This window comes from Leguminivora glycinivorella, chromosome Z, assembly GCF_023078275.1.
Source record: "Leguminivora glycinivorella isolate SPB_JAAS2020 chromosome Z, LegGlyc_1.1, whole genome shotgun sequence".
NCBI classification, from domain to species: Eukaryota; Metazoa; Arthropoda; class Insecta; order Lepidoptera; family Tortricidae; genus Leguminivora; species Leguminivora glycinivorella.
Window position 1 is genome coordinate 30189733 of NC_062998.1, and position 21316 is coordinate 30211048.

At 35.3% G+C, this 21316-nt stretch overlaps 1 protein-coding gene across 1 annotated transcript in view; it reads right to left on the reverse strand.

The window, feature by feature from the left end:
* Positions 1 to 16330, reverse strand: part of LOC125241072 (proton-coupled amino acid transporter-like protein CG1139) — a 47847-nt gene extending 31517 nt beyond the window's left edge. Inside the window, exon 1 of the mRNA XM_048149375.1 lies at positions 16162 to 16330. Within this exon, the coding sequence (XP_048005332.1) occupies positions 16162 to 16230 (69 nt within the window). The 5' untranslated portion in view covers positions 16231 to 16330. The remainder of the gene's footprint in view (positions 1 to 16161) is intronic.
* Between the last annotated feature and the right edge of the window lie 4986 nt (positions 16331 to 21316).

Here is a 21316-nt window from a genome sequence, read left to right on the forward strand (position 1 = left end):
TCGATAAACCGACAGGGAAGTTGTTTACAAATATTTGCGACATTTAATAAAACTAATTAGTGTCCGAGAAATTCATAGGTATTCACGTTTGACTCTATTCACGTCATCAAAAACAACTTGATATGTGTACGAATAATTTTAATTGTAAAGGAACTTTTCGCTTCGGGTTAATCTTTATTAAATATCCGTTGTATATTACAAACAAGAATATTCCACTCGTGTATCTCAAACGGGTTCAGTTTATAAGAAAACGCTTAACTTTGACGCACTTTGATTTAGTGACATAATGAATCATTAAATTCATTAATGTCGTCGACTCTCATGCATCGTTTACCGCACCGTCATAAGATTAGCCTGAGAAATAAACACATCATAAATAAGAGCTATGTTTGGGTCTTGGCGTGTGTGGTTCAAGTTTAAATTCCAACTGCATTTTCTAATGATGTTTGGTGTTTGAAACCTGGCGAGAAAATTTATTAGTTGATCGAAGCGTCAGCGTAGGTCTACAGTTTAACTCGATTTGCTTTTGTAATAGGTATTAGGATGATCTCATCTACTGGACGTAACTCGCAACTCTTTGAAATAAATAAAAAAAATGTCGATCTACGTTTTATGACAATGTTGAAATTGTCGTGAAAGTCTCAAAGTCTTAACTCGATCGATCGGTTTTTTACCGATAGCATTGTATTCTCTAATTTAGTTATTAAAAAATTAAGTTTCGCAAAGTTATCTTCTTTCCTTCATTCTAGCAAAAAATGCGATAATTTATTAGCAATTACATAATTACGAACCCTGAGCGACAAAATAATGGCGACCGTAGGTACATACGTATTAGCTCACGCATCACGACGCCTCTCATTGCAGTCAGTACATAACGAAGTGCTAACTGAACTCCTTCACAAATACATATTAACATACTTGTATGTCAACAATAGCAAAATATTCTATATATACTTCAATAAACAACCTTAAAATGAAGTTATGCAAATACGTCGTGATTTCCACATTGCTACGATCATGCTAAAATTTCAGAGAATGAAAAAAACTTTCGTGTTCTACGCCAATGCGATACTTAGCTTAGTTAGAAATAAGTATCTCATATGATATACTGTGTACTAATGATATAGGGTACTTCACGTTTATAGCAATAGGGAAATTTCCGGTTCAGTATAAGTCTCGGCACGTACCTACATAGGTATCTGATGGTCTTAAAGAGAATCAGGAACTACTTATAAAACACAACATGAATGAATATATTCAATAAATAAATAATAAATATACCATTTACACGAAGAATGTATAAAAACGTTGGAAATGAGACGCAACGAAAACGTAATATAATTATATTCGTTCATTTGAAACATCTTGTATCAAAAATAAGGAAACGCGTGACGTGCTGCATAGGCAACATTCTTTGATACAAATGTGATGCATGAACTCGTGCAAATATCAAATATTTAACCCTTTTACTACCAATCGTCCGTTGAGGTTTTTGTGCCTTATTCAGTAATAAAAGACCGAGTGTTTATATTTTTTGTAACGTATCTTCTATTTGTGCACGAATGGCACGAGCTGGGCGGTTGTACATTGTCAATCTTACTTGCGTAAACGTAGCAAAAAGTTCCTTCCAACAATGTAACGCCAGAGATGCGGACATGTCGCAGCAGACATTCACTCCAAAAATGACCTTGATCACCAGTAAGCATATTTTTTGATAGATATTCGCCGTAAAAGAGTTCGATTAATCGCTTCACGGTATTAATATCACAAACAAGTAATACTTACGCAAACATTCATTGAAATAATGATAAAAAATCAAAGCAATTTTATTATCTTGAGAATCCTCACACTCTTATTAAACATGTAAAATTGGGTAACTCGCGTAAAATTGTCGAAGATCGCTCACTCGCGATACCATCGGCATGGCGCATGTTCAAAGAAAATGCTCCTCGTTACGGAGCGAAACATGTCGAGCGATCTTCTATCATAATTCAAAACAGATGATGGAAATAATAAAGTTAGATAACCTAATTGTAATTTCCAATAGGAGAGAAAATTAACGGTAGAGAAGTTGTGGTTTCATATAAGCTTAGAAAATATGCATTTGAAAGCCAATAATATATGGTAAGCGTAGGATGCAGAAGCGACGAGTCAGACGCCAGTGAGTCGCTTGGCACACTTCCCCTACAAATTTTCCTATTCAAGTTTAAACGAAATCTAAGCGCACTTGCTAAATCTGGCATCTCAGACTTGCCAACGATCTCTTTGCCATACATTACGACTAATGTTTTGCGCATATCTCAATTTTAACGTAACTGTAAATACATAACAGGTTTTCATATTCACTAGCACACTTCATAATCGTACTATTCGTACTGTACCCGAGTGAACGAGCTTCGCTCAGAGTTCTATTTTATTCTCTAAAGAAAAACGCATGTAAACTCGAAAATTCGCGTTTCCCGCAACCTAGATCGATTTTCACCCCCCAATACCCCCGCATAATAAATTTCAGCAAAATAATAAGGAGAAAAGCCCTATCCTAATTTAATATGGTCGTATTCGAAATGAAAATAATGGTTATGGTTAATTCGGAGGAAAGGCACCATTTCAGTGTCGGGCCTCGGTCTATAGGCGCTGTCATAGCGCTCAAGCGCCAAACAACCTCAAGTGGACTAGCAGGCGCCAAAATACCTCAAGTGTCTGTCATCCCTATTTGTCTTCTTATACCGTGATCATAGGTAAGTACCATGTTTTACACGATTTTCCAAAAAAGGGTATTGTTTTTATTGAGTGTTTTGGTATTTTAATCAACGTAACACAATGAATATACCTGGCTGCATAATAATTTATTTGTATTTTCTGATTGCCCTTTCACATACTTTCCCATAGCTTCATAACGAACACGAGCAGAGAGCAGGTGGAGGAAAGTGTGGGTATTTTCCACGCGGTGACTGGTTCGAGGCGCGCACGCGCCGCTGTCGATGCCGACCGGTCTGCCGAAGCGCAGCGCTAGCGCTACTGCAATTTGTACGGAAGCGCAGCGCACTATGCATCACTGGTGTGGCCCGACCGCCCCCAATAGACACTCGCAAGTGACATCGCGTACATGGAGGTACAGCATGGCTACTATGATTCAAAGGTCAATCGTATGAGTCAAAAGTTAATCGATAGCGTAAAGATCACGGAAAATACTCAATAGAATCAAAAAATATATACATTTTTCGTGATATAACATTTCTGCTATAGCTTAACGTATTCTAAAACATCGAAAACTCATGTCAGAAGTTCTTACTCGTACCTACTTACTGTTCTATCACAGAATAAGTATACTATAGATAATAGTTCGTTCTATTGGATTACTTGTGTCGTTTTTACAACACATGCGTAGGTACTTAGGTATTAATCCATACTATTACTATATTACTATATTACTATATTACTATATTACTATATTACTATATTACTATATTACTATATATTACTATATTACTATGTCTCTGTCTGTCTGTCTGTCTGTCTGTCTGTCTGTCTGTCTGTCTGTCTGTCTGTCTGTTACGCTTTCCCGCTTAAACCACGCAACCAGACAGAACATAGGCTACTTTTTATTTCGAAAAAAAGGGATGAAGGGGTTGAAAAAGAGGTTGAAAGTTTGTATGGGATTTCTTAATTTTAAATGATAAAGCCATGAAACTTTATATTTTAGCACTTGATAAGAAATCATTAAACATATATTTAAAGTCACATACAGGTCGAACGCGATTAATTAACATTATTTTTACCTTTAAAATAAACATGGTGGGAAATAAACATTAACTAAAAGCGGGTAGATTATATTTATTTGTCTACCCCGAACATTTATATAAATTAATATGGGGTAGTTTTGTGTTGTTTACATCTCCGGTGACATTTTGCTGGGACGTCAGTCTTCCGCGACCACGGCCAGTGCAACCTGGCCGAAACGTTGGGAAAAAAGGTAAAAATAATGTTAATTAATCGCGTTCGACCTGTATGTGACTTTAAATATGTGTACAAAGCGCGAGAACTTAAAGTGTTATATCATTAAACATCTTGATAAGGGATAGGGATAGCGATAGGGATAGCGATAGGGAAAGCGATAGGGAAAGCGATAGGGATAGCGATAGGGATAGGGATAGTGATAGGGATAGGGATAGCGATAGCGATACGGATACGGATACGGATAATATGGGTATCGTTAGCGGGATACGGATAATCGGTCGGCGGTCTCTTACAATCAATGTGCTCTAAGACGATCGTTGTTTGCTTGCTTGAATATTACGTTTGCGATAAGTATAAGCAAAATGTAAAAAATTGTAAGGGATAATAGAAAAAAGTACTTTTTACCCACCGATCATAGTGTCGAAATACGGGCTATGTGGGATGTTTATAAAGGTTTCCCCAGCGTATATAGAATTACCTACGCTGTGGTCCATGTGTAATATTTCTACAATCATTGCAAGCAAAAGTATTATGTGCAATCGAAATAATCGCAGATAAATATACCTACAGAGAAACCTACGGTCCCTACGGATCCAAATGAAAATCTTAATGAATACTTTTATTACGCGGGCGAAGCCGCGGGTAAAAGCTAGTAAAATCTATATCTTTTCTTAACGGCTCCATCGTGTTTTCGTTGTTAGGTACATTTTGATTTGAAAAACTATTAAGTTTGATAGTTATACTTGGTATGTACTAAGTGTGTTTGAACTTAGTGGTTTTTACTAATATTGAGAGATATAATATAACAAACATGACAGTTTTTATACAATCTGTTGACACATCTGAGTATTGAGAGATATACTCGTAATTTCAATGTTAGTACTCATCTAACACTAATTTTGTACGAATGCACATAACACCAGGCGAACAGGTTTTTATATGTTAGTAGACCTTCAAGATCCTCAAGTTTATAAATCATAATGTCAAAATATTGCATAAATCAGTTACATAAATAATTTGTGATCGAAACCACTTCTAATCCGAAACCACATTTATTATAAAAGATCTACCATTTTACTAATTATTTTGTTATACTGTTTTACATATGACAACTTCAGCGAATAAGTATTTATGTGTTAAAGTAAATACACATTTAAAATACACTTACATTCGCCTAGTTATTGTGTGTCATTTAGCAACCACCTATTTTTTGCGCACTATACCAGCTTGGCGTTTTCCCGAGCTTATTGATTCACTAGATGGCGTTTTGAGGGATTCGGTAGAGTCGTTATTGAACGTTTTTCTCAGCGCGGACCAGTGGGATCAGGCTTCCCTTCCCATTCGGTCAGGTGGACTAGGCGTGAGGCGAGCACGGGATGTGAGTTTGCCGGCCTTTCTGGCGTCGGCGGCGGGGGTGGTGGGCCTTGTCACTCAAATTTTAACTCCTAAGAGGTTAGGTTAACTCCTAAGTTTATGTATCTGTGTGTGTATTATTAGGTTAGATCTAGTTTTTAAGTTTATGCATGTTAATGTAAGATTATTGTAATTATTGATGGATTTGATATAATATTTGTAAAGAAACAGAATTTTAACGTAATATACAAAACAATTGGTTTAATAAATTGCTGTTCTTTAATAAATTAAGTGGTTTTTGCATTTAGAAATTAGCATAGTAGTTATAGCGTGGTACAGTCACGTTAAATTACATCTACACAGTGACACAAACAAAAATATCTGAACACGCTTTTATGTTCATAGTGTTAGAGTCGAAATCATAATGTTTATGTTCGCATAAGTGCGTTTTCATATTATCCTATCCTATATCGGATGTAGGACCGATATCCCATACATTACAGGCGCCATCTTGGATTTTTTCCATTGAAATCCTTCCGACATCCGATATCCTATCGGATAATGTGAAAACGCACTAACTGTGTAGATGTAACTGAACTCGACTGTACTATTATGCATACTGGACTGTTATATTTTAATTATAGTTCTACATGTAATTATATAAGGTGCATTAGGGTAATTTCGAAAGTCGCATAAAAATCACCATTGTTTCCATCATATCCCCTTTCGAAATTACCTGAGTATTTGTGTCATTCGAAATTACCCTTATTCACCTTATTGTATAGTTGTTTGTTATCCCTAAGATAAATAAAATAAAACCAAAATAAAATATTCTGATCTAACTAGTGGCTCTAAATATTGAGCTCTAGACCTTCGCGACATGATTAGAAACCGAATACACTTATTATGTATCTTCCAAACATTATAACAGTCGAATCGCGATTGTCTAAAGCACCATATACTCTATTGGCACTTAAGTCCATAAACTGCAATCAGGTCATAATACGTTGTTTCATAAAGTGCAATCAGGTCTCAATATTTTACGTGAATCGGTTGAGAATTGCGACCTGTAGAAGAGAAAATCCGGACATACAAAATGCAAATCTAGCTAAACCGTAGACCTTGGTATTACTGCGGTCATTAACTGTTACGGTGTGTGTATAGGTATGAAGATACGCGCAAATTTCGTACTTCGTTCTAGCAGCCTGTCCGAGCATTAATGCTTGCCAAGCGATAATGTGGTACGTTTTGCTTGAGAACGCCTCATATTATCCAGATAACCAGCCAGTTAGCGCAAGGTGTCTGCTGATCTCGTTTGCGTAAGTGAGGAAGCCACCTACACGGGCCGAGAGTCAGGCGACGATCGGGTGTCATGTACCTTCCTTACTCATTTTCTATTTTACATAAACATAAACACCTAAGTTCTAGTCATCGTATATATTTTTTTAAATTAGTCATAACTCAGCTGATATGCATAAAATTAAGTTTGATGTTCGACGTTGAGGCGTCTAATTTTATGGCACATCCATACTAATATTATAAAATGGGAAAGTGTGTGTGTCTGTTTGTTTGTCCGTCTTTCACGGCAAAACGGAGCGACGAATTGATGTGATTTTTTAATTGGAGATAGTTGAAGGGATGGAGAGTGGCATAGGCTACTTTTTGTCTCTTTCTAACGCGAGCGAAGCCGCGGGCAAAAGCTAGTTACTTATAATCAGTATTTTTAACTGTCTACCTATGGTTATTGAGACAATGACATGAACGTTTTATTACAATAATAGCGTTCCTATTGTCACTCTACGCGTATAAACCCTAAAAATAGTAAACTAAACGATACCTACCTAGTTAATATGGAGTAAGTAGTAGGTACCTAAATATGCTTATATATGTATTGAGGAATGTCATTATTGAAATGATAACATTTTATTTCTTACGCAGTTGAGAAACGATCTCGTACACGCGGAACAGAAGTGGTTATCCTTCTGCTTCGCACAAACGCATGACTGTCTGTTCTCCACTGCCACTGCATCATGCTATTTAATACGTATCTATTTACCTGCGATTCATTATTTCATTAAAGTATTACATACTGATAATATAGGATATATTATAGTATGAATTTTCTGAGATGAACTTTTCGCTTTAGCCGTAATCTGTTAAACAAATGCCTTTGTGTCTATTGTTCACGGCGGCTACCTCCCGTTTAAACGGCACGTGCTATAGTCTCAGTGTAGTTAAAAAGCAACTATCATGATAGTAATAAGGTTCAAATCTATAAAAAGCCCTTTCGGAGATAACACGTTTTGTCGTCTTCAAAAAAAGTTACCTGCATACTGCAAACTGTTTAATAAATTTGAACCTTATTGCTATCATGATAGTTGCTTTTTAACTACACTGAGACTTTAGCACGTGCTGTGGAAACGGGAGCTAGCCGCCGTGAATAATAGAAACAAAGGCCTTTGTTTAACAAATTACGGCAAAAGCGAAACGTTCATCTCAGAAAATTCATACTATACGTTAATTTACCACACTAGTGCGCAAAGTAGTACTTTACTATTTGAAGGACCATACTGTCCCTTCGGTTTTAACATATCGCCATTCGTTTCGATTTTACGTTTTTCCGCACTCGTATCGCAAAGTAAAGTAAAGTAAATATTAAATTCATTGCGGACCATGGTATGTACAATTGGTGTTACAATATGTGCTTATTTAGCGCTGTTTTCAACATGTTGGCAAGTTTGTACGAGCGTGTGCAACCAATGCGTTTCCGATCTAATTTCAACATGTCATTAGCGCATTCGAGACGCACTCATACGTCCATTTATAAAACAACTAGCTTTTGCCCGCGGCTTCGCTCGAGTTAGAAAGAGACAAAAAATAGCCTATGTCACTCTCCATCCCTTCAACTATCTCCACTTAAAAAATCACGTCAATTCGTCGCTCCCTTCCGGCGCCGCCGTGAAAGACGGACAAACAAACAGACAAATACACTTTCCCATTTATAATATTAGTATGGATTAGGTCCATACTGACAGTTGCATAATCTGGTTTAGGAACTTAATCGAAGAGATTGTAAATGCGATTGATAATTAATTTATCAAAAAATTTTATTGGGATTAGTAGTCACTAGGAGTTGACACTGCTTGCAATTAAACAATCTCGATTTTTATATACTTAGGTAGATTAATCATATTATCTTGGAATACAGATTTATCGTAGCCATATCTTATCTATTGGTATGGAAACGCTTGACTTTAATGGACAACTATCCCCCGCCGCGGCGTCAATCCACACATGGGATTTTGGCGGCACACATTAGTGTTACTCGAGCAACAGGACCAGTTCCGCAAGTAAGTCATGCAACTCATGCAAGTGGCTGTGCGGCCAGTGCAGCCGGCGCCATTTAACCAAGATCAAGGCCAATATTGCAAGCGTCAGAATCGGGAAGGGACTGACGCCTGCGCTTTGTTGATCAAACTGTTTTTGTTTTTAATAATGCTGAATAGATCTACTAACAATCGTTGAGGCCGAATCAGACACGCATGTGCGCCTTGTCTAACAAATAAGTACCTATGTAAGTCAATGTTAATAATGGTTTATCTACTAGTTAAGAGATAAAAAGGCCCGGCTACTTCTCTGTCGAACTTTGTCGTACTCTAGATAGATGTAGATTTTAAAAATTCTTCTAACTCATTACAATAATTGAATAAAATCTGTGGTTGATATAGGTACCTACATACTACATATTATGTCAACAAAATTTCAATAATGTTCGGTAATATCGAATGAGAGAAATGAGTTCTACGTTTGAAACATGATTTCGTTAGCAGATGATTAGTTGATTACTAACTGTGGAATTGTGAACGTTTTCTAAACATTTTTACTTTAATATTGTCTTCGGTTACCGCGATAGTTACTCATGAAATAAAACTATGGAAACGGATTAAATCGCGTATAATGAATTTAAAATACATCCCGACGTTTCGAACTCTTTACAGCGTTCGTGGTCAACGGGTGACTGAGGAAAAATTAAAATGTGCAAAAGCTACCCACTTACAAGAAATATTAACGAACCATGACCACAAATAATATAGATTTCTAAGGCAGGTTCACACACTATTAATAAAGCCAGTTATACAATATTCAAAAATTTTACCATTACTCTGTTAAAAAATAATTAACCAATTAATCTACACAAAATTGACAAAGAAACAAACTGCAAATGTCCAACACCATACAACACAAATGCCTCACAGCCTTCGTCGTGCTTGTTCCATTATCAGATGTACTACTGGATCCCAAGCCGGTGGTAAAGTAAAGCCATCCTCTCTATTAAAGTTTGGATATTTCTTGATCTCAATGGCCTCTCGCAACATTCTGGGTATATATCGCTTCTCCTTAGCGAGAACCAGAGGCTGTGAGGCATTTGTGTTGTATGGTGTTGGACATTTGCAGTTTGTTTCTTTGTCAATTTTGTGTAGATTAATTGGTTAATTATTTTTTAACAGAGTAATGGTAAAATTTTTGAATATTGTATAACTGGATTTATTAATAGTGTGTGAACCTGCCTTAGAAATCTATATTATTTGTGGTCATGGTTCGTTAATATTTCTTGTAAGTGGGTAGCTTTTGCACATTTTAATTTTTCCTCAGTCACCCGTTGACCACGAACGCTGTAAAGAGTTCGAAACGTCGGGATGTATTTTAAATTCATTATACGCGATTTAATCCGTTTCCATAGTTTTATTTTTACTTTTACAAATTATGTTGTTTTGCAGACAAATGAAAAGTCACAGAATTCATTAATTGGTTTTAATAGTTTTGATGAATAGATGAAAAATAAAACATAGCAAACATTAAACGGTTGTAACCAATGCAATCATTATCTAGGCTAGCATCTGTGCAAATACTAATTTGTAGAGACAAATTATTTGCTGTACTCGTAGACTTATTGTTTTTAACAGATCCAACATATTGCAATGCTATGCCATGAAATGAACAACAGGTAAATTCATCATCAGACCTCTACTTAACCTTTTTTTGTCAATACTACATTTGTGTTCGCCTTGCGAGTTAAAATTCGCTAAAGATTGCGCAGTGCAAACAACATTTCGCATTGCCATTAAATCTAGATGCTTTATCGAGTAATTCCACTCCGGCATTACAAGGAGTGCAATAGTGAGGTGCGATGTTACATATTTCGAGGGGAGTAATAGAGACTTAATTTACCAAGTGTAAATTATTTAGTGCAATGTCACAATTTCGATTACTTTCAACCCCTTACTTGCCAAGAGTGGCACTGTAACTTGAGTAGTTTCATGCTACTCTGCCTATCCCTTTATGGGATACAGGCGTGATTGTATGTATGCAAGTACGTGTTGCCAAATGTTAAGAGATCAACTATGGAGGTTGCATGCCAAACATTTTTGACATACCTATTAAATATTGTCAAAGGCCAAAGGTTACTTGAATTGATTTTAAAAAATTTCAACAGTTTGTAACTAAACATTTGGCTTTATCGTCCTTTATAATAAACACATAATAAACAACGCTGCCTTGTGCTTAATGGGTAGGTACCTTGCAGATTTCTGTTTATATGTCGACGACAGACAAAGTATTGTCTGTGTTTTCTGGTCTACGTAAAATCCTCCACTGACCTTATAATATTGCAACAAAAATTGATGGATTGATTGCTATTGATTTGTACACATATGTACCTATAGAATAGAATGGGTCTTTATTTGCACACCAATATGTAACATGGGTAAATAAATACATTAATGGACCCCAGAAAGGGTGTACCTAGCAAAACATTGTTTACAAACATCTTACTATATGACGTAGGAATTTTCAGATAAAATGCGAAATATAACTTGCTCTAAATTATTAGTTAATGATACTGAAAAAACAAATGGAATTCTTTTGGTGGATAACAAAAAATTGAAAAAATAAAAAGGTGCAATATTGTAGTGTCGTTTCGTTTCCTTGTATGCATAAATAAATATACAGTGATTTTAAAGGGACGACATTGACACTACATTGCTGCCACTTTTTGATTACTACGGGTACAATTTTTTATCGATCTGTACCCAAAGGCCCGGCGTTGGATACGGGTTATGTTTTTTTACACACTTCATACACACGATGTAAGTACCTGCTCAGCATTTTGTTAAAGAACTGCAAGGCTATTTCGTTCAGGGCCAAACGTAGTCGAGATTAAACACTAATGAAAAATCGACATGTTCCAGATTGATTAGCTAAGTGATACTTAACTACAATGAGGATCCAGAGCTCATCAAGGTATGGTAAACCTATAGCACAGCCTATAGTCGTCCATCGTCATGCTTGCTTTAATAGATACTAAGAAATTAAATAGGACCAAGTACAATTTTCATTAAATTATCTAATACTTATTATTTGTGTATTCTGTATGGTCGAACATTAATTCAAAATTTTATACAGTGTTGGCCATTAAAAGTAAAAATTATACTACCTACCAAGCAACGCTTCGAGCATAAATATATTACGTCACAGTGTAGGGGGGAGGGGGGGGTCATACTAAATGTGACAATCCCTGTTAAACGGATACAAAAAAGCGTGACATAGGGGGGGGGGGGGGGGGGGTCCAAAAACCTGAAATTTGGTGTGACGTAATATGTGGATGATCCCTAAATAGATATCGTTAAACTTAATTACATGGTAAGCCTCTGAAAAAAAATAGCTGCAGAGTAAGTCTGAGTCCTTCAATAACGCTATATGTGTATTATTGTCATTAGTTAGTGCATAAATCTCACGTGAAAAACAATTGATTCACCGTGACGTGATATTGGCCCGGTGTGATGTGGTAGTTAGCGATCCTGAGTGTGCCGTTTTAGCGCCTAGCTCCACGCGATGTTGATGCAATACCTGCCTTCCCACTAATTAGCAGTTCTAGTAGCTTTCAGATACCTGGGGCTCGATTTTTGAATTTCAAGCACTAGATTTCGTGTATTTCGTTCAATAACTCCTCTACTAAGCTATTAAATTTTACTAATTCTATCATACGTGTGCCCGTACAGTAGTTACAATACACTTATAGGCACATGTTCTGTAAGGGCACGCAAAGCATGTGTAGTCAGAGTGATGCTGCGCTAAGCAAATGGGTCAACAACAATTTAGAAAAATGTCTATATTACAAATTCTGATAAACACATATCCTGTTGTTCCATATGTACCTAAGTAATGAAGACTTTACTCGCCTAAGACGAGGGTAATATACACCCCCAAGCTTATTTACCCTGAACTTTTCATGTCTACAGGAAACTCACAAACTGGCTACAAAATTATATGACTCTTGACGATTATAAAAAAAAAAAAAATTGAACTGTTTATTTCTTTCAAATACATTAATCAGTACATGCTTAGATCTTAGCCTAATCTATATTTAAGGTCAGTGTGGGGAAGACCGTCTACCCGGAAAGACCGTCTATTGACTATAACTTTTGTGTTTATATATCTACGCTTCTCACACCTCCGGAGGTATAGCAGTTTTTCATCCTTAATCCATTGGTCATCAATACATATCCCTGGGACGAACACTGGTTAACAATAAACTTGTTTCTCGTTTCGAACTCGAACATCGAGTTCAACATGGTTCCGCAAAAAAATAAAATAAAATAGAAGCAGTCGGAATATTTGTATATCATGTATGTAACGCAGTCATTTAATAACCGTTATTTCTGACTAGTACTATTATTCTACTCAAAACGCGCTCAATTTCTAGTTTTATGTTTTGAAATATGTAACTTAGAAATTGTGCCTAGTCAGAAAGTCCGGCAGAAAAGAGAAAGGCAAGACCGGCATATGATAAACAAGGAGTTGCCAACCTTTTTTAGGCTTTATTGGAAATAAGTCGAGTGTAAACAATATCAATATATAGGTACGTTTTTTTGATTTTAACTTCGAAATACAGTTTTGATAATGATTGGTATAGTGTTACTAAAATCATTCGACATGGATATGTGACATGGTTGTGAAGAATGATAAGAGGTGAACAGAAGTAAGCCTACACTGCATTATTCATCATCATATTTAAGTTGGTAGAATTATCGTAAGCTCTAACCGTTTTTATTATTTTTGTTTAAGTATATTTAGATTGTGCAACATGCGGCGACAAATATTTCAAAAGAGAGTAGGGTTTCCAGTTGGTCATTATTTTTATAATCAGCATTACCCAACAGGGACCGTATGGGTACCCTTTAAAACGGTTTTGACACTTTTGACCGACTATTTTACGGCTACCCGACCGTTAATTGACATTGCTGGCTGTCACTTTGACAAAAAGTCGTTATGGGTGTCGTCAATATGTTTTCGGGGGTGGTAGCTCAGGTAGGTGGTAACTCTGGTAGTAACTATAGAAAAACCAAGCATTGCTAAGCAATGTTACCAAACCAATTCACGTATCTTAATATCCTATTACCTTTTTTTAATAAAAAAGTTTCAAAAACAGATAAGTAGTTGGATTTATATGAGCCTGTAATATCGTGACTAAATTGTATCGCAGGTGTTCATTGGAAAAACAGTATTATGCAATATCTGCTCCTGAAAAGAAAAGGTTATGAACCCCATCTACGGGACTTATGCCGGTCTTGCCTTATAAATAGAAAAATGCTTATATGTTCAATATTTTAACATTATTTTATTAATTATCTAGCACATTCTGCCCTGTTATTACGTATAATAACAATGATCATGATTTTGGAACCTAGTCTCATATGAAATTACGCGACAACAAGCACTAGACGGTCTTTCTGTACTCATCGCGGAACAACGGTCAACCCGCCGAGCCTTATAAAATGTGATTTTTATGACTTAAAAGTACCTTATTTCACCAAAATATTATAAAAGCTTTGTAAAATATAATATTTGCTATCTCATAGGACCATGCGCATTACGCCAGACTACATTAAAATAGAGTTTTATCCACTCAAACTTTATTTCAAATAAACTATGCCGGTCTTGCCCGCACTGACCTTATTCTAGATTGTTAGCCAAGACGAGTAGGTTATCTTTACATTTATAATTAAATACATGCAAAAATCTTAAATGTATTTTTAATTATTCTATATCTACTTTTAATATTTTACGATTTGATTTATGACTTAAGGTTTAACAAAGCTTTTTTAGTTATATTTATATTTTAGTTTTTTAGTTATATTTATTATTTTTTTTGTTATTTTTTATGTTATTTGCCCTGCACCATACTTACCTATACTACCTTATAAAAAAAACATTTATTTCGGACAATTAAAATCCATATCGTATTACATTAAATTAAATAAAATTTACAATTAACAATTTACAACACATTACATTACATTATATAATATAATATGTTATGATAATAATATATATAATATCTCTAATATACAACTTTTGTGAGTTTATAATATATGCATATAATTATATACATATGATAATTAAGTGCTTAACAATCTTAGCATACTAGTATAATTAAGAAGCCCACAGAGTTTTAAACAGTGTTCGTAGTTTATAATTTCTGGTCGTCGACCATGACAGACATAATACATATTGTATAGGTATATAATATAAGAACCTATTAGCGCTATAGAGTAGGTACATTATTTAACAGGTGACCTATATTTACTTAATCTTTCTTGTAGGTACACACCTTATACTATGTACCGTATTAAAATGGCGGACTTATTGATACATACATATATGAGCGTTAGATTAAATAGGTATATAGTATGAAGGTAATAGTATCTAAATAACCTTATTATAAATTTTTATCATTCCGTTTTAATGATGATACCGATGCTAAAATGTTTTTTTTTTCATTAAGTATGTTGATTTTAGATAATAAATGGTCGTAAATTATGCTTTACGAATTCGGTGTAGTATTTAATTGAAATTTATTATTTCTTAAATTGTTCCTAGTGTTATGTTTGTGCAACACAAGTAGTTTTAAACACTCTAATTTAAACTTTTAGATTTGGGTTAAAAATTAAAGAATTTGATATTGACATTCCACGAGATCTTCTGTTGATTAGAATAAAATTGATTGTAGGTAGGTACAATACTATTTATGTACACTTGTTTTGTAGATTGTTCCGCATAATTAGCCTAGTTGCACGCAGTTTTCGTTTACACGAACTACACACACGGGAAAAGATATTAAGTAACACTAACATTTTGTTTCACAAATATGTAAAAAAATTGGCTGCTTTCCAAACTCAAATAGTACACACTAGGCGATTACGGGCGCAATTCGTCTCAAGAAAATCCGTCTTGCTGCTGCCGCAATAAAATTGCATGTTTCTATTTATCATAACATGGGACCATAATCATGTGCTTTATTTAAATTATTCATGAAATTTTATTAACGGTAAAAAATAATGTTATTTTCTAAGTTTGTACTAACAATTCATTAGCTTTGCAATTGAACTTTTCTTGGACGAAGCTTTATACTTTGTATCCACGTGAAACTTGTAAAAGTAAATAAATTTTATGGCAAATTTAATTTTAGCATATATTTTACAACAGATCTAGTGACTTATTAAATGAAAAGTGTGCGATATTGACATTGCTCTAGGCATGGTAGTGCGGGTAGTGGCTATTTCGGGCTGACCGTGAGCGTCTAGCTAGCCATTCATTCCGCACAAAGTTTATTTTGCCGATCACCTAACTCTGAAAATATCCGTGCCATTTACGAAACGTAATCATTCCGCGTACGCGTATATAAGACGACACAAAGTAAGGACATAAATTAATGGCTTAATGGGATCTTCCTACCCCATTTTGATATTATATTTATGTAAATAAACAAAATTTTCCTCATTTGGTTCTTACCTTTTTATTCTGCCGCGCCGGAGTAAGGCCCACTTGGGAGCCCATTTCCCCTAATATATTCTTCGGCATTTTGGTCACTAAAACAGTTTGTACACAGTAAAATCAAAGTTCGCGGTCATGCACTAGTATTGTGGTCCAGGCGACGCGAGGCGCGCGGCATGCGCGCTGTTTGGCGAATGAGAATGGTCGCGCGGCTGCGTCCGCACAAGCTTATAACGTCGTGAGCGCATGTGACGTCACATACGCACCCTTTTATAAGCCTACATTATATTCGTTTTAATTTTAGTTACCTATGAAAAAGGGTACAATATATTTTTTTGTAGGTAGTTACTCACTTTTTGTAAGGTTCACCGCACAAGAATCATGTAAACTTTTCTATCATCGCAGCAAGATTAAAATGACACATAAAAAAAATCATATTAAATTGTTAAATATGTATATCCCATTTTAAAACAGATGAAATATTATATTCAAACGGCTAGTGCGGAAAAACAGAAGTGAAACCACAACAGCCCTCAGTACGTCACTCTCACTTATTGTGGGGGTCATCTCGTGAGTTTTTATCTGCCGGAAATAGGTACTCATATGCAAAATTGGGTTAGATAGTTCAGAGTAGCCTAGTTTTTCATAATATCACACTTGCAGCTATGAGAATATAAATTGTAAGTCAACTACTTATGACGCTTGGAACGATTATAATTTTGCCATTTATCTGTCTGCCTATCTGTCCGTTCCCGGCATTAGGTGCTCTGTGATCTTAATCTACATATACTGTATTAGAATATTGAATGCTGTAATTGTAAACCTTATCCCATAAGTACTTAACCTACATGTACCCAAGTGGCCAAAATTTAGTAAATTACGTAGTCAACGATCTTAAGGTAGATCTCTAAGGGTATATCAAGATTACGAAGGGTAATATGATATCAGTACAGTCATCATAAATATTCCGAGTACTCGTAACTACAAAAAATCCCCTTGGGCTCTTTATAAAATTAAACTAGGTACTAGTAGTACTTGCATGGTGATAGGATTATAATAAACTTATTAAATACCTTTTCTTGAACATATGACTAATAAGTAATAATCAGTTAAAATGTATGGTTTGTATTCACGCTAAAAGATTAACATAAATGTAAATAGGTATTTCCTGAAACTAAATGCCGAACTTGCAGAAGTGACTGTTACAGTTACTAGCTGAAATCACTAGGTACTCTAGGTAGGGTAAACTCGCACCATTCGGTGATACGCCTAATTCGGTGAAACAACCAAAAGTCGTCTTTCGGAATAGTGCTTCAAAGCCTGTATCACCGAATTAGGCGTGTCACCGAATGAGGCCCTACCTATTAGTGATTTCAGCTAGTAACTGTAAACAGTCACTTCTGCTACATCTAACGAGTACGTTAATCTTTTTAGGGTTCCGGACCACAGAACTAAATCAAGATAGAAGGAAAATGCTCGGCGATTAACAGCGAAACCGAGCGTGTAACGTTTTGTGTCGAGCCTATGACGTCACGAGTGTACTTTAGTGATGGGAACGTTGTCGCCGCGTAACCCATTCGATCGATTGTGGAGGTTGCGTGCGGGATGCCCGCCGAAGTTAAAAATATCGGATGTTCATCTTCGTTGTGAAATGAATTAAGTATATACCTGTATTCGTGTGATGACAAACAATTCACTAGTAGGTATATAATTTGCCTAAGGCCAGGAACAAATATTTTAGAAGGTAGGTATTAATACTAGTTAATATTTCGTAATATTTTTAAGAAAATCGACCATGTACTCACAGCATTATCCTCATGTTATTTGTTACAACTTTTAGTAATATATAAATATAATTAACCATTAACACATTTTTAGAGTTATTTTTATTCATAATAAATATAGAGCGTATTATGTTTGTATTTGTTTTTCTGCCGACCACAAATTCAACGTTAATACCGTAACTGTAACCTATTTTAAAGTTAAATTTTAGTTTCATAACAATATAAAAACATAATTATAATTTCCACTGCTTCGCAAAATCGATTTAAATCGAATAAGGAAATCGCAGCATACATGACGATATAGTTCCGTGGTGCACCACTATTCTTAAGTTCGACGTGAGTTCGACGGACAAAATAACAAATCTACCTTCACTTTGTCTCGACAGTTTGAATAGCCTATTTTTATATCGCTTGTTTTAAACGCACGCCAAGTCGGACTCGTCAAATTAAAGCCGCAATGGAAAACTAGTTTGACGGCCGTACGTCAGCTAATGTTTTGATGATAAAAATAGGAAAATCGTGTTTTTTATTTAATAAAAAATATTTTAGGACAAATGGTACTTACCGATGATAGGAAACACTTTGTTTAACACCCTTGCTTTTATTGGTGGTGTTTGAACAATTCATTATCGAATACCGACCCATTTTGTATTTTTCACTGTATGTCACTCGCGGGCAGCGGTCGGGAGCAGACTGACTTGCGCGGCGAACAATGTTGCTCGCTATTTAACTTTTTCGCACGCGAAGTAGATACACTTTTTCCTTCTATCTTGATTTAGTTCTGTGTTCCGGACCAAATACAAAAGGGACCCTTATGGCGCGACTCTGTCCATCTGTCAATTAATCTGTCTGTCACTTTATGTACTAGTACAAGCTTCCCTTTTTCACAGATTTTTTTTCTTGGTTTCTAGATATTATCATAACCTCCTTTGTGAACAGTTGAACATTTTCCATAAGCTCAGTTGGTAAAAGGTGTCTGAGAACAATTAAATAAGTAGTAGTATCGCGTGACTACAATTAGCACAGATGGTACATGCCTAGTCAAGACACGAAGATTCAAAATAATCGAGTAAATCTTAGGCCTCCAGTCATCATCATGGCGTAGGTAGCCGTAGGGCATCAAGGATCTATTTAAAATAAAAACAGACACGGGAGTGCTAAATTAGTACCTACACATACACAATATGTGAGGTAGAACTATGTCCCTAGTCAGTACAGTCAGCAATAGCAGCGATCCTCTTAGGACCTAGCATCACAATACAAACTCTTATACAGACTCCACTACACTTGGGAACTTTTCTCTACAGTTGATTGTACCTTCATAAAGTTGTTTGTGAAAAGTGATTGTGATGGGTTTATAGGCTTACAAACGTCCAGAATATTTAGTAAAATCCATCGACGTAACATGTTTACCCAATTTATGACTCAATTATACAGTACCGAAACAAGAAATCAGTCTTCCTTAATAAGATGAAGGTGTATTTAGACGATTATGGACTGGTTTACGTGGATTGAATATTTAAAATAAAAGTTAGTAACAAATTAAATATATGTATTCTATTCTAACGAAAATACCCATTTTTAAGGAGAAACCTAAATTGTTTTACTGACAGAACTTTCAATTTTATTGTACATATATACAGTGAGCTGCATCCTTTCTCCATGCAATTCTGCAGCTCACTGTACTTATAGTGCTAAGTACCGTAAATAGTATTAATAAATAGCCTAATGTCTACCATTTTTTTTAATTTATTTATATTTACTAATGTTAAAACAACTACTTGTGTCAACATACCCGCCATAATATAATTTCTGAACTAAAATAAACATGGCTCAAACTTGTCTTATTTTTTCTATCATACGACACTGACTGTATACAGTACAGGGCAGTAAATACAGAACTACTAAATATATATTCTTTAAACCATCACGCAACGCGATTTCAGCCTTGTAGTACTTAACATTTTGTTTTTTTTGAGATTAAGATAACTATGGAAGAGACTACAGGACAGGAGTGAGTACATAATGTACATACATACACAGGTATAGACCATACGAATAAGCTGCCCTGCGAACTTTAGATGAAGAGAGTCGATTGCAACACCTGCCGGTATTCGTCGGCGCGTTAGTTAAGGAAGCTCTGAAAATAACTCGTAGCCAGTATCAACCGGTTGCAAACGAATCGCTCGTCACAGAGGCCAACAGGCCAACGGGATGACAGAAGGCCCACTGTCAGCGGATAAGAATGCCTGTGATATGATTTTATCAGTTACCTAGTATACCTATAGTTTGGGAAAATATTATAACGAGCCATGGAGGAAAAATACCTATTTTTACCATAAACGTTCAATTCTCTTGTTTCGAAAGGGAATCTAACCGACTATACAAAAAAATATTTATAATTTTCCATTTTATGGATATTTTGTAGACAGAAACAGTACCTACGAGAGAACGAGCAAATATATATTGAAGAAATTTTAAATTAACATGGAACAGGTAGGTACGATTTGTTTTGTATAGGGCCAATTTAACTAAGTAACAAATATGCTTTATAAAAAATATTCCATTTAAGTAAAATTACTTATGGCACTTTCCCTCTAATATGGTGTCAGGCGGTATGACTATGATATGAGCGTATGTACTTGTATAAGTAGTTGAAAGGGTTAATCCAATAGGGAACTTGACTGTAGTTAAAATAAAATATTTTATACCATGTACGAAATAAAGCATCAGATAATTATAAGAAGAACATCGAAGGTATTTTTAAATCCAATTTCTATTTAATATGTCAGGTAGAAATATATAAAGTAACTGAGTTGACCGTGACGTCCGTGACGTCACTCAATTCAATTTCATATAAATTCCATATTAGCAAGTCGTTCAAATTAGTTTTGACAGTTCTTAAAAAGAAGCTGATTTGACTAGGAGGCAAGTAGCCTATTGTTGTATTTGTTGTGTAGGTTATGTTGTAATCAAATTAGGAATAAAATTACGACAGTGAGTCAAGTTATTTTAATGGTTTCTTTGATTAGATGGTATCCGGAAAATATTGGATTTAATTTATAATTATAACCAAAATAATATTCGTTACATATGCGACTTATAAATACTCCTTTGCCAAAGAACGTCGTTTTACCACTTGGTTGTAACTACCTAATGAGAGCGAGCTTGAGTATATATATAAGTACATATATATAATTTTACCAATAATTTACGAAAATTGAGATGAACGTTGATATTAGGAAACTATCGCTAAAAGTAGGACTCCACCTTGATTAAATTGACGAAAGGTTTGATATGACGCGTATATATTAACGATGGGCACTTATTAGTCGTACATTGTCGTTATGCTAACTTTAGTTTGTTACTGATCACGGCGTTTAAATTGA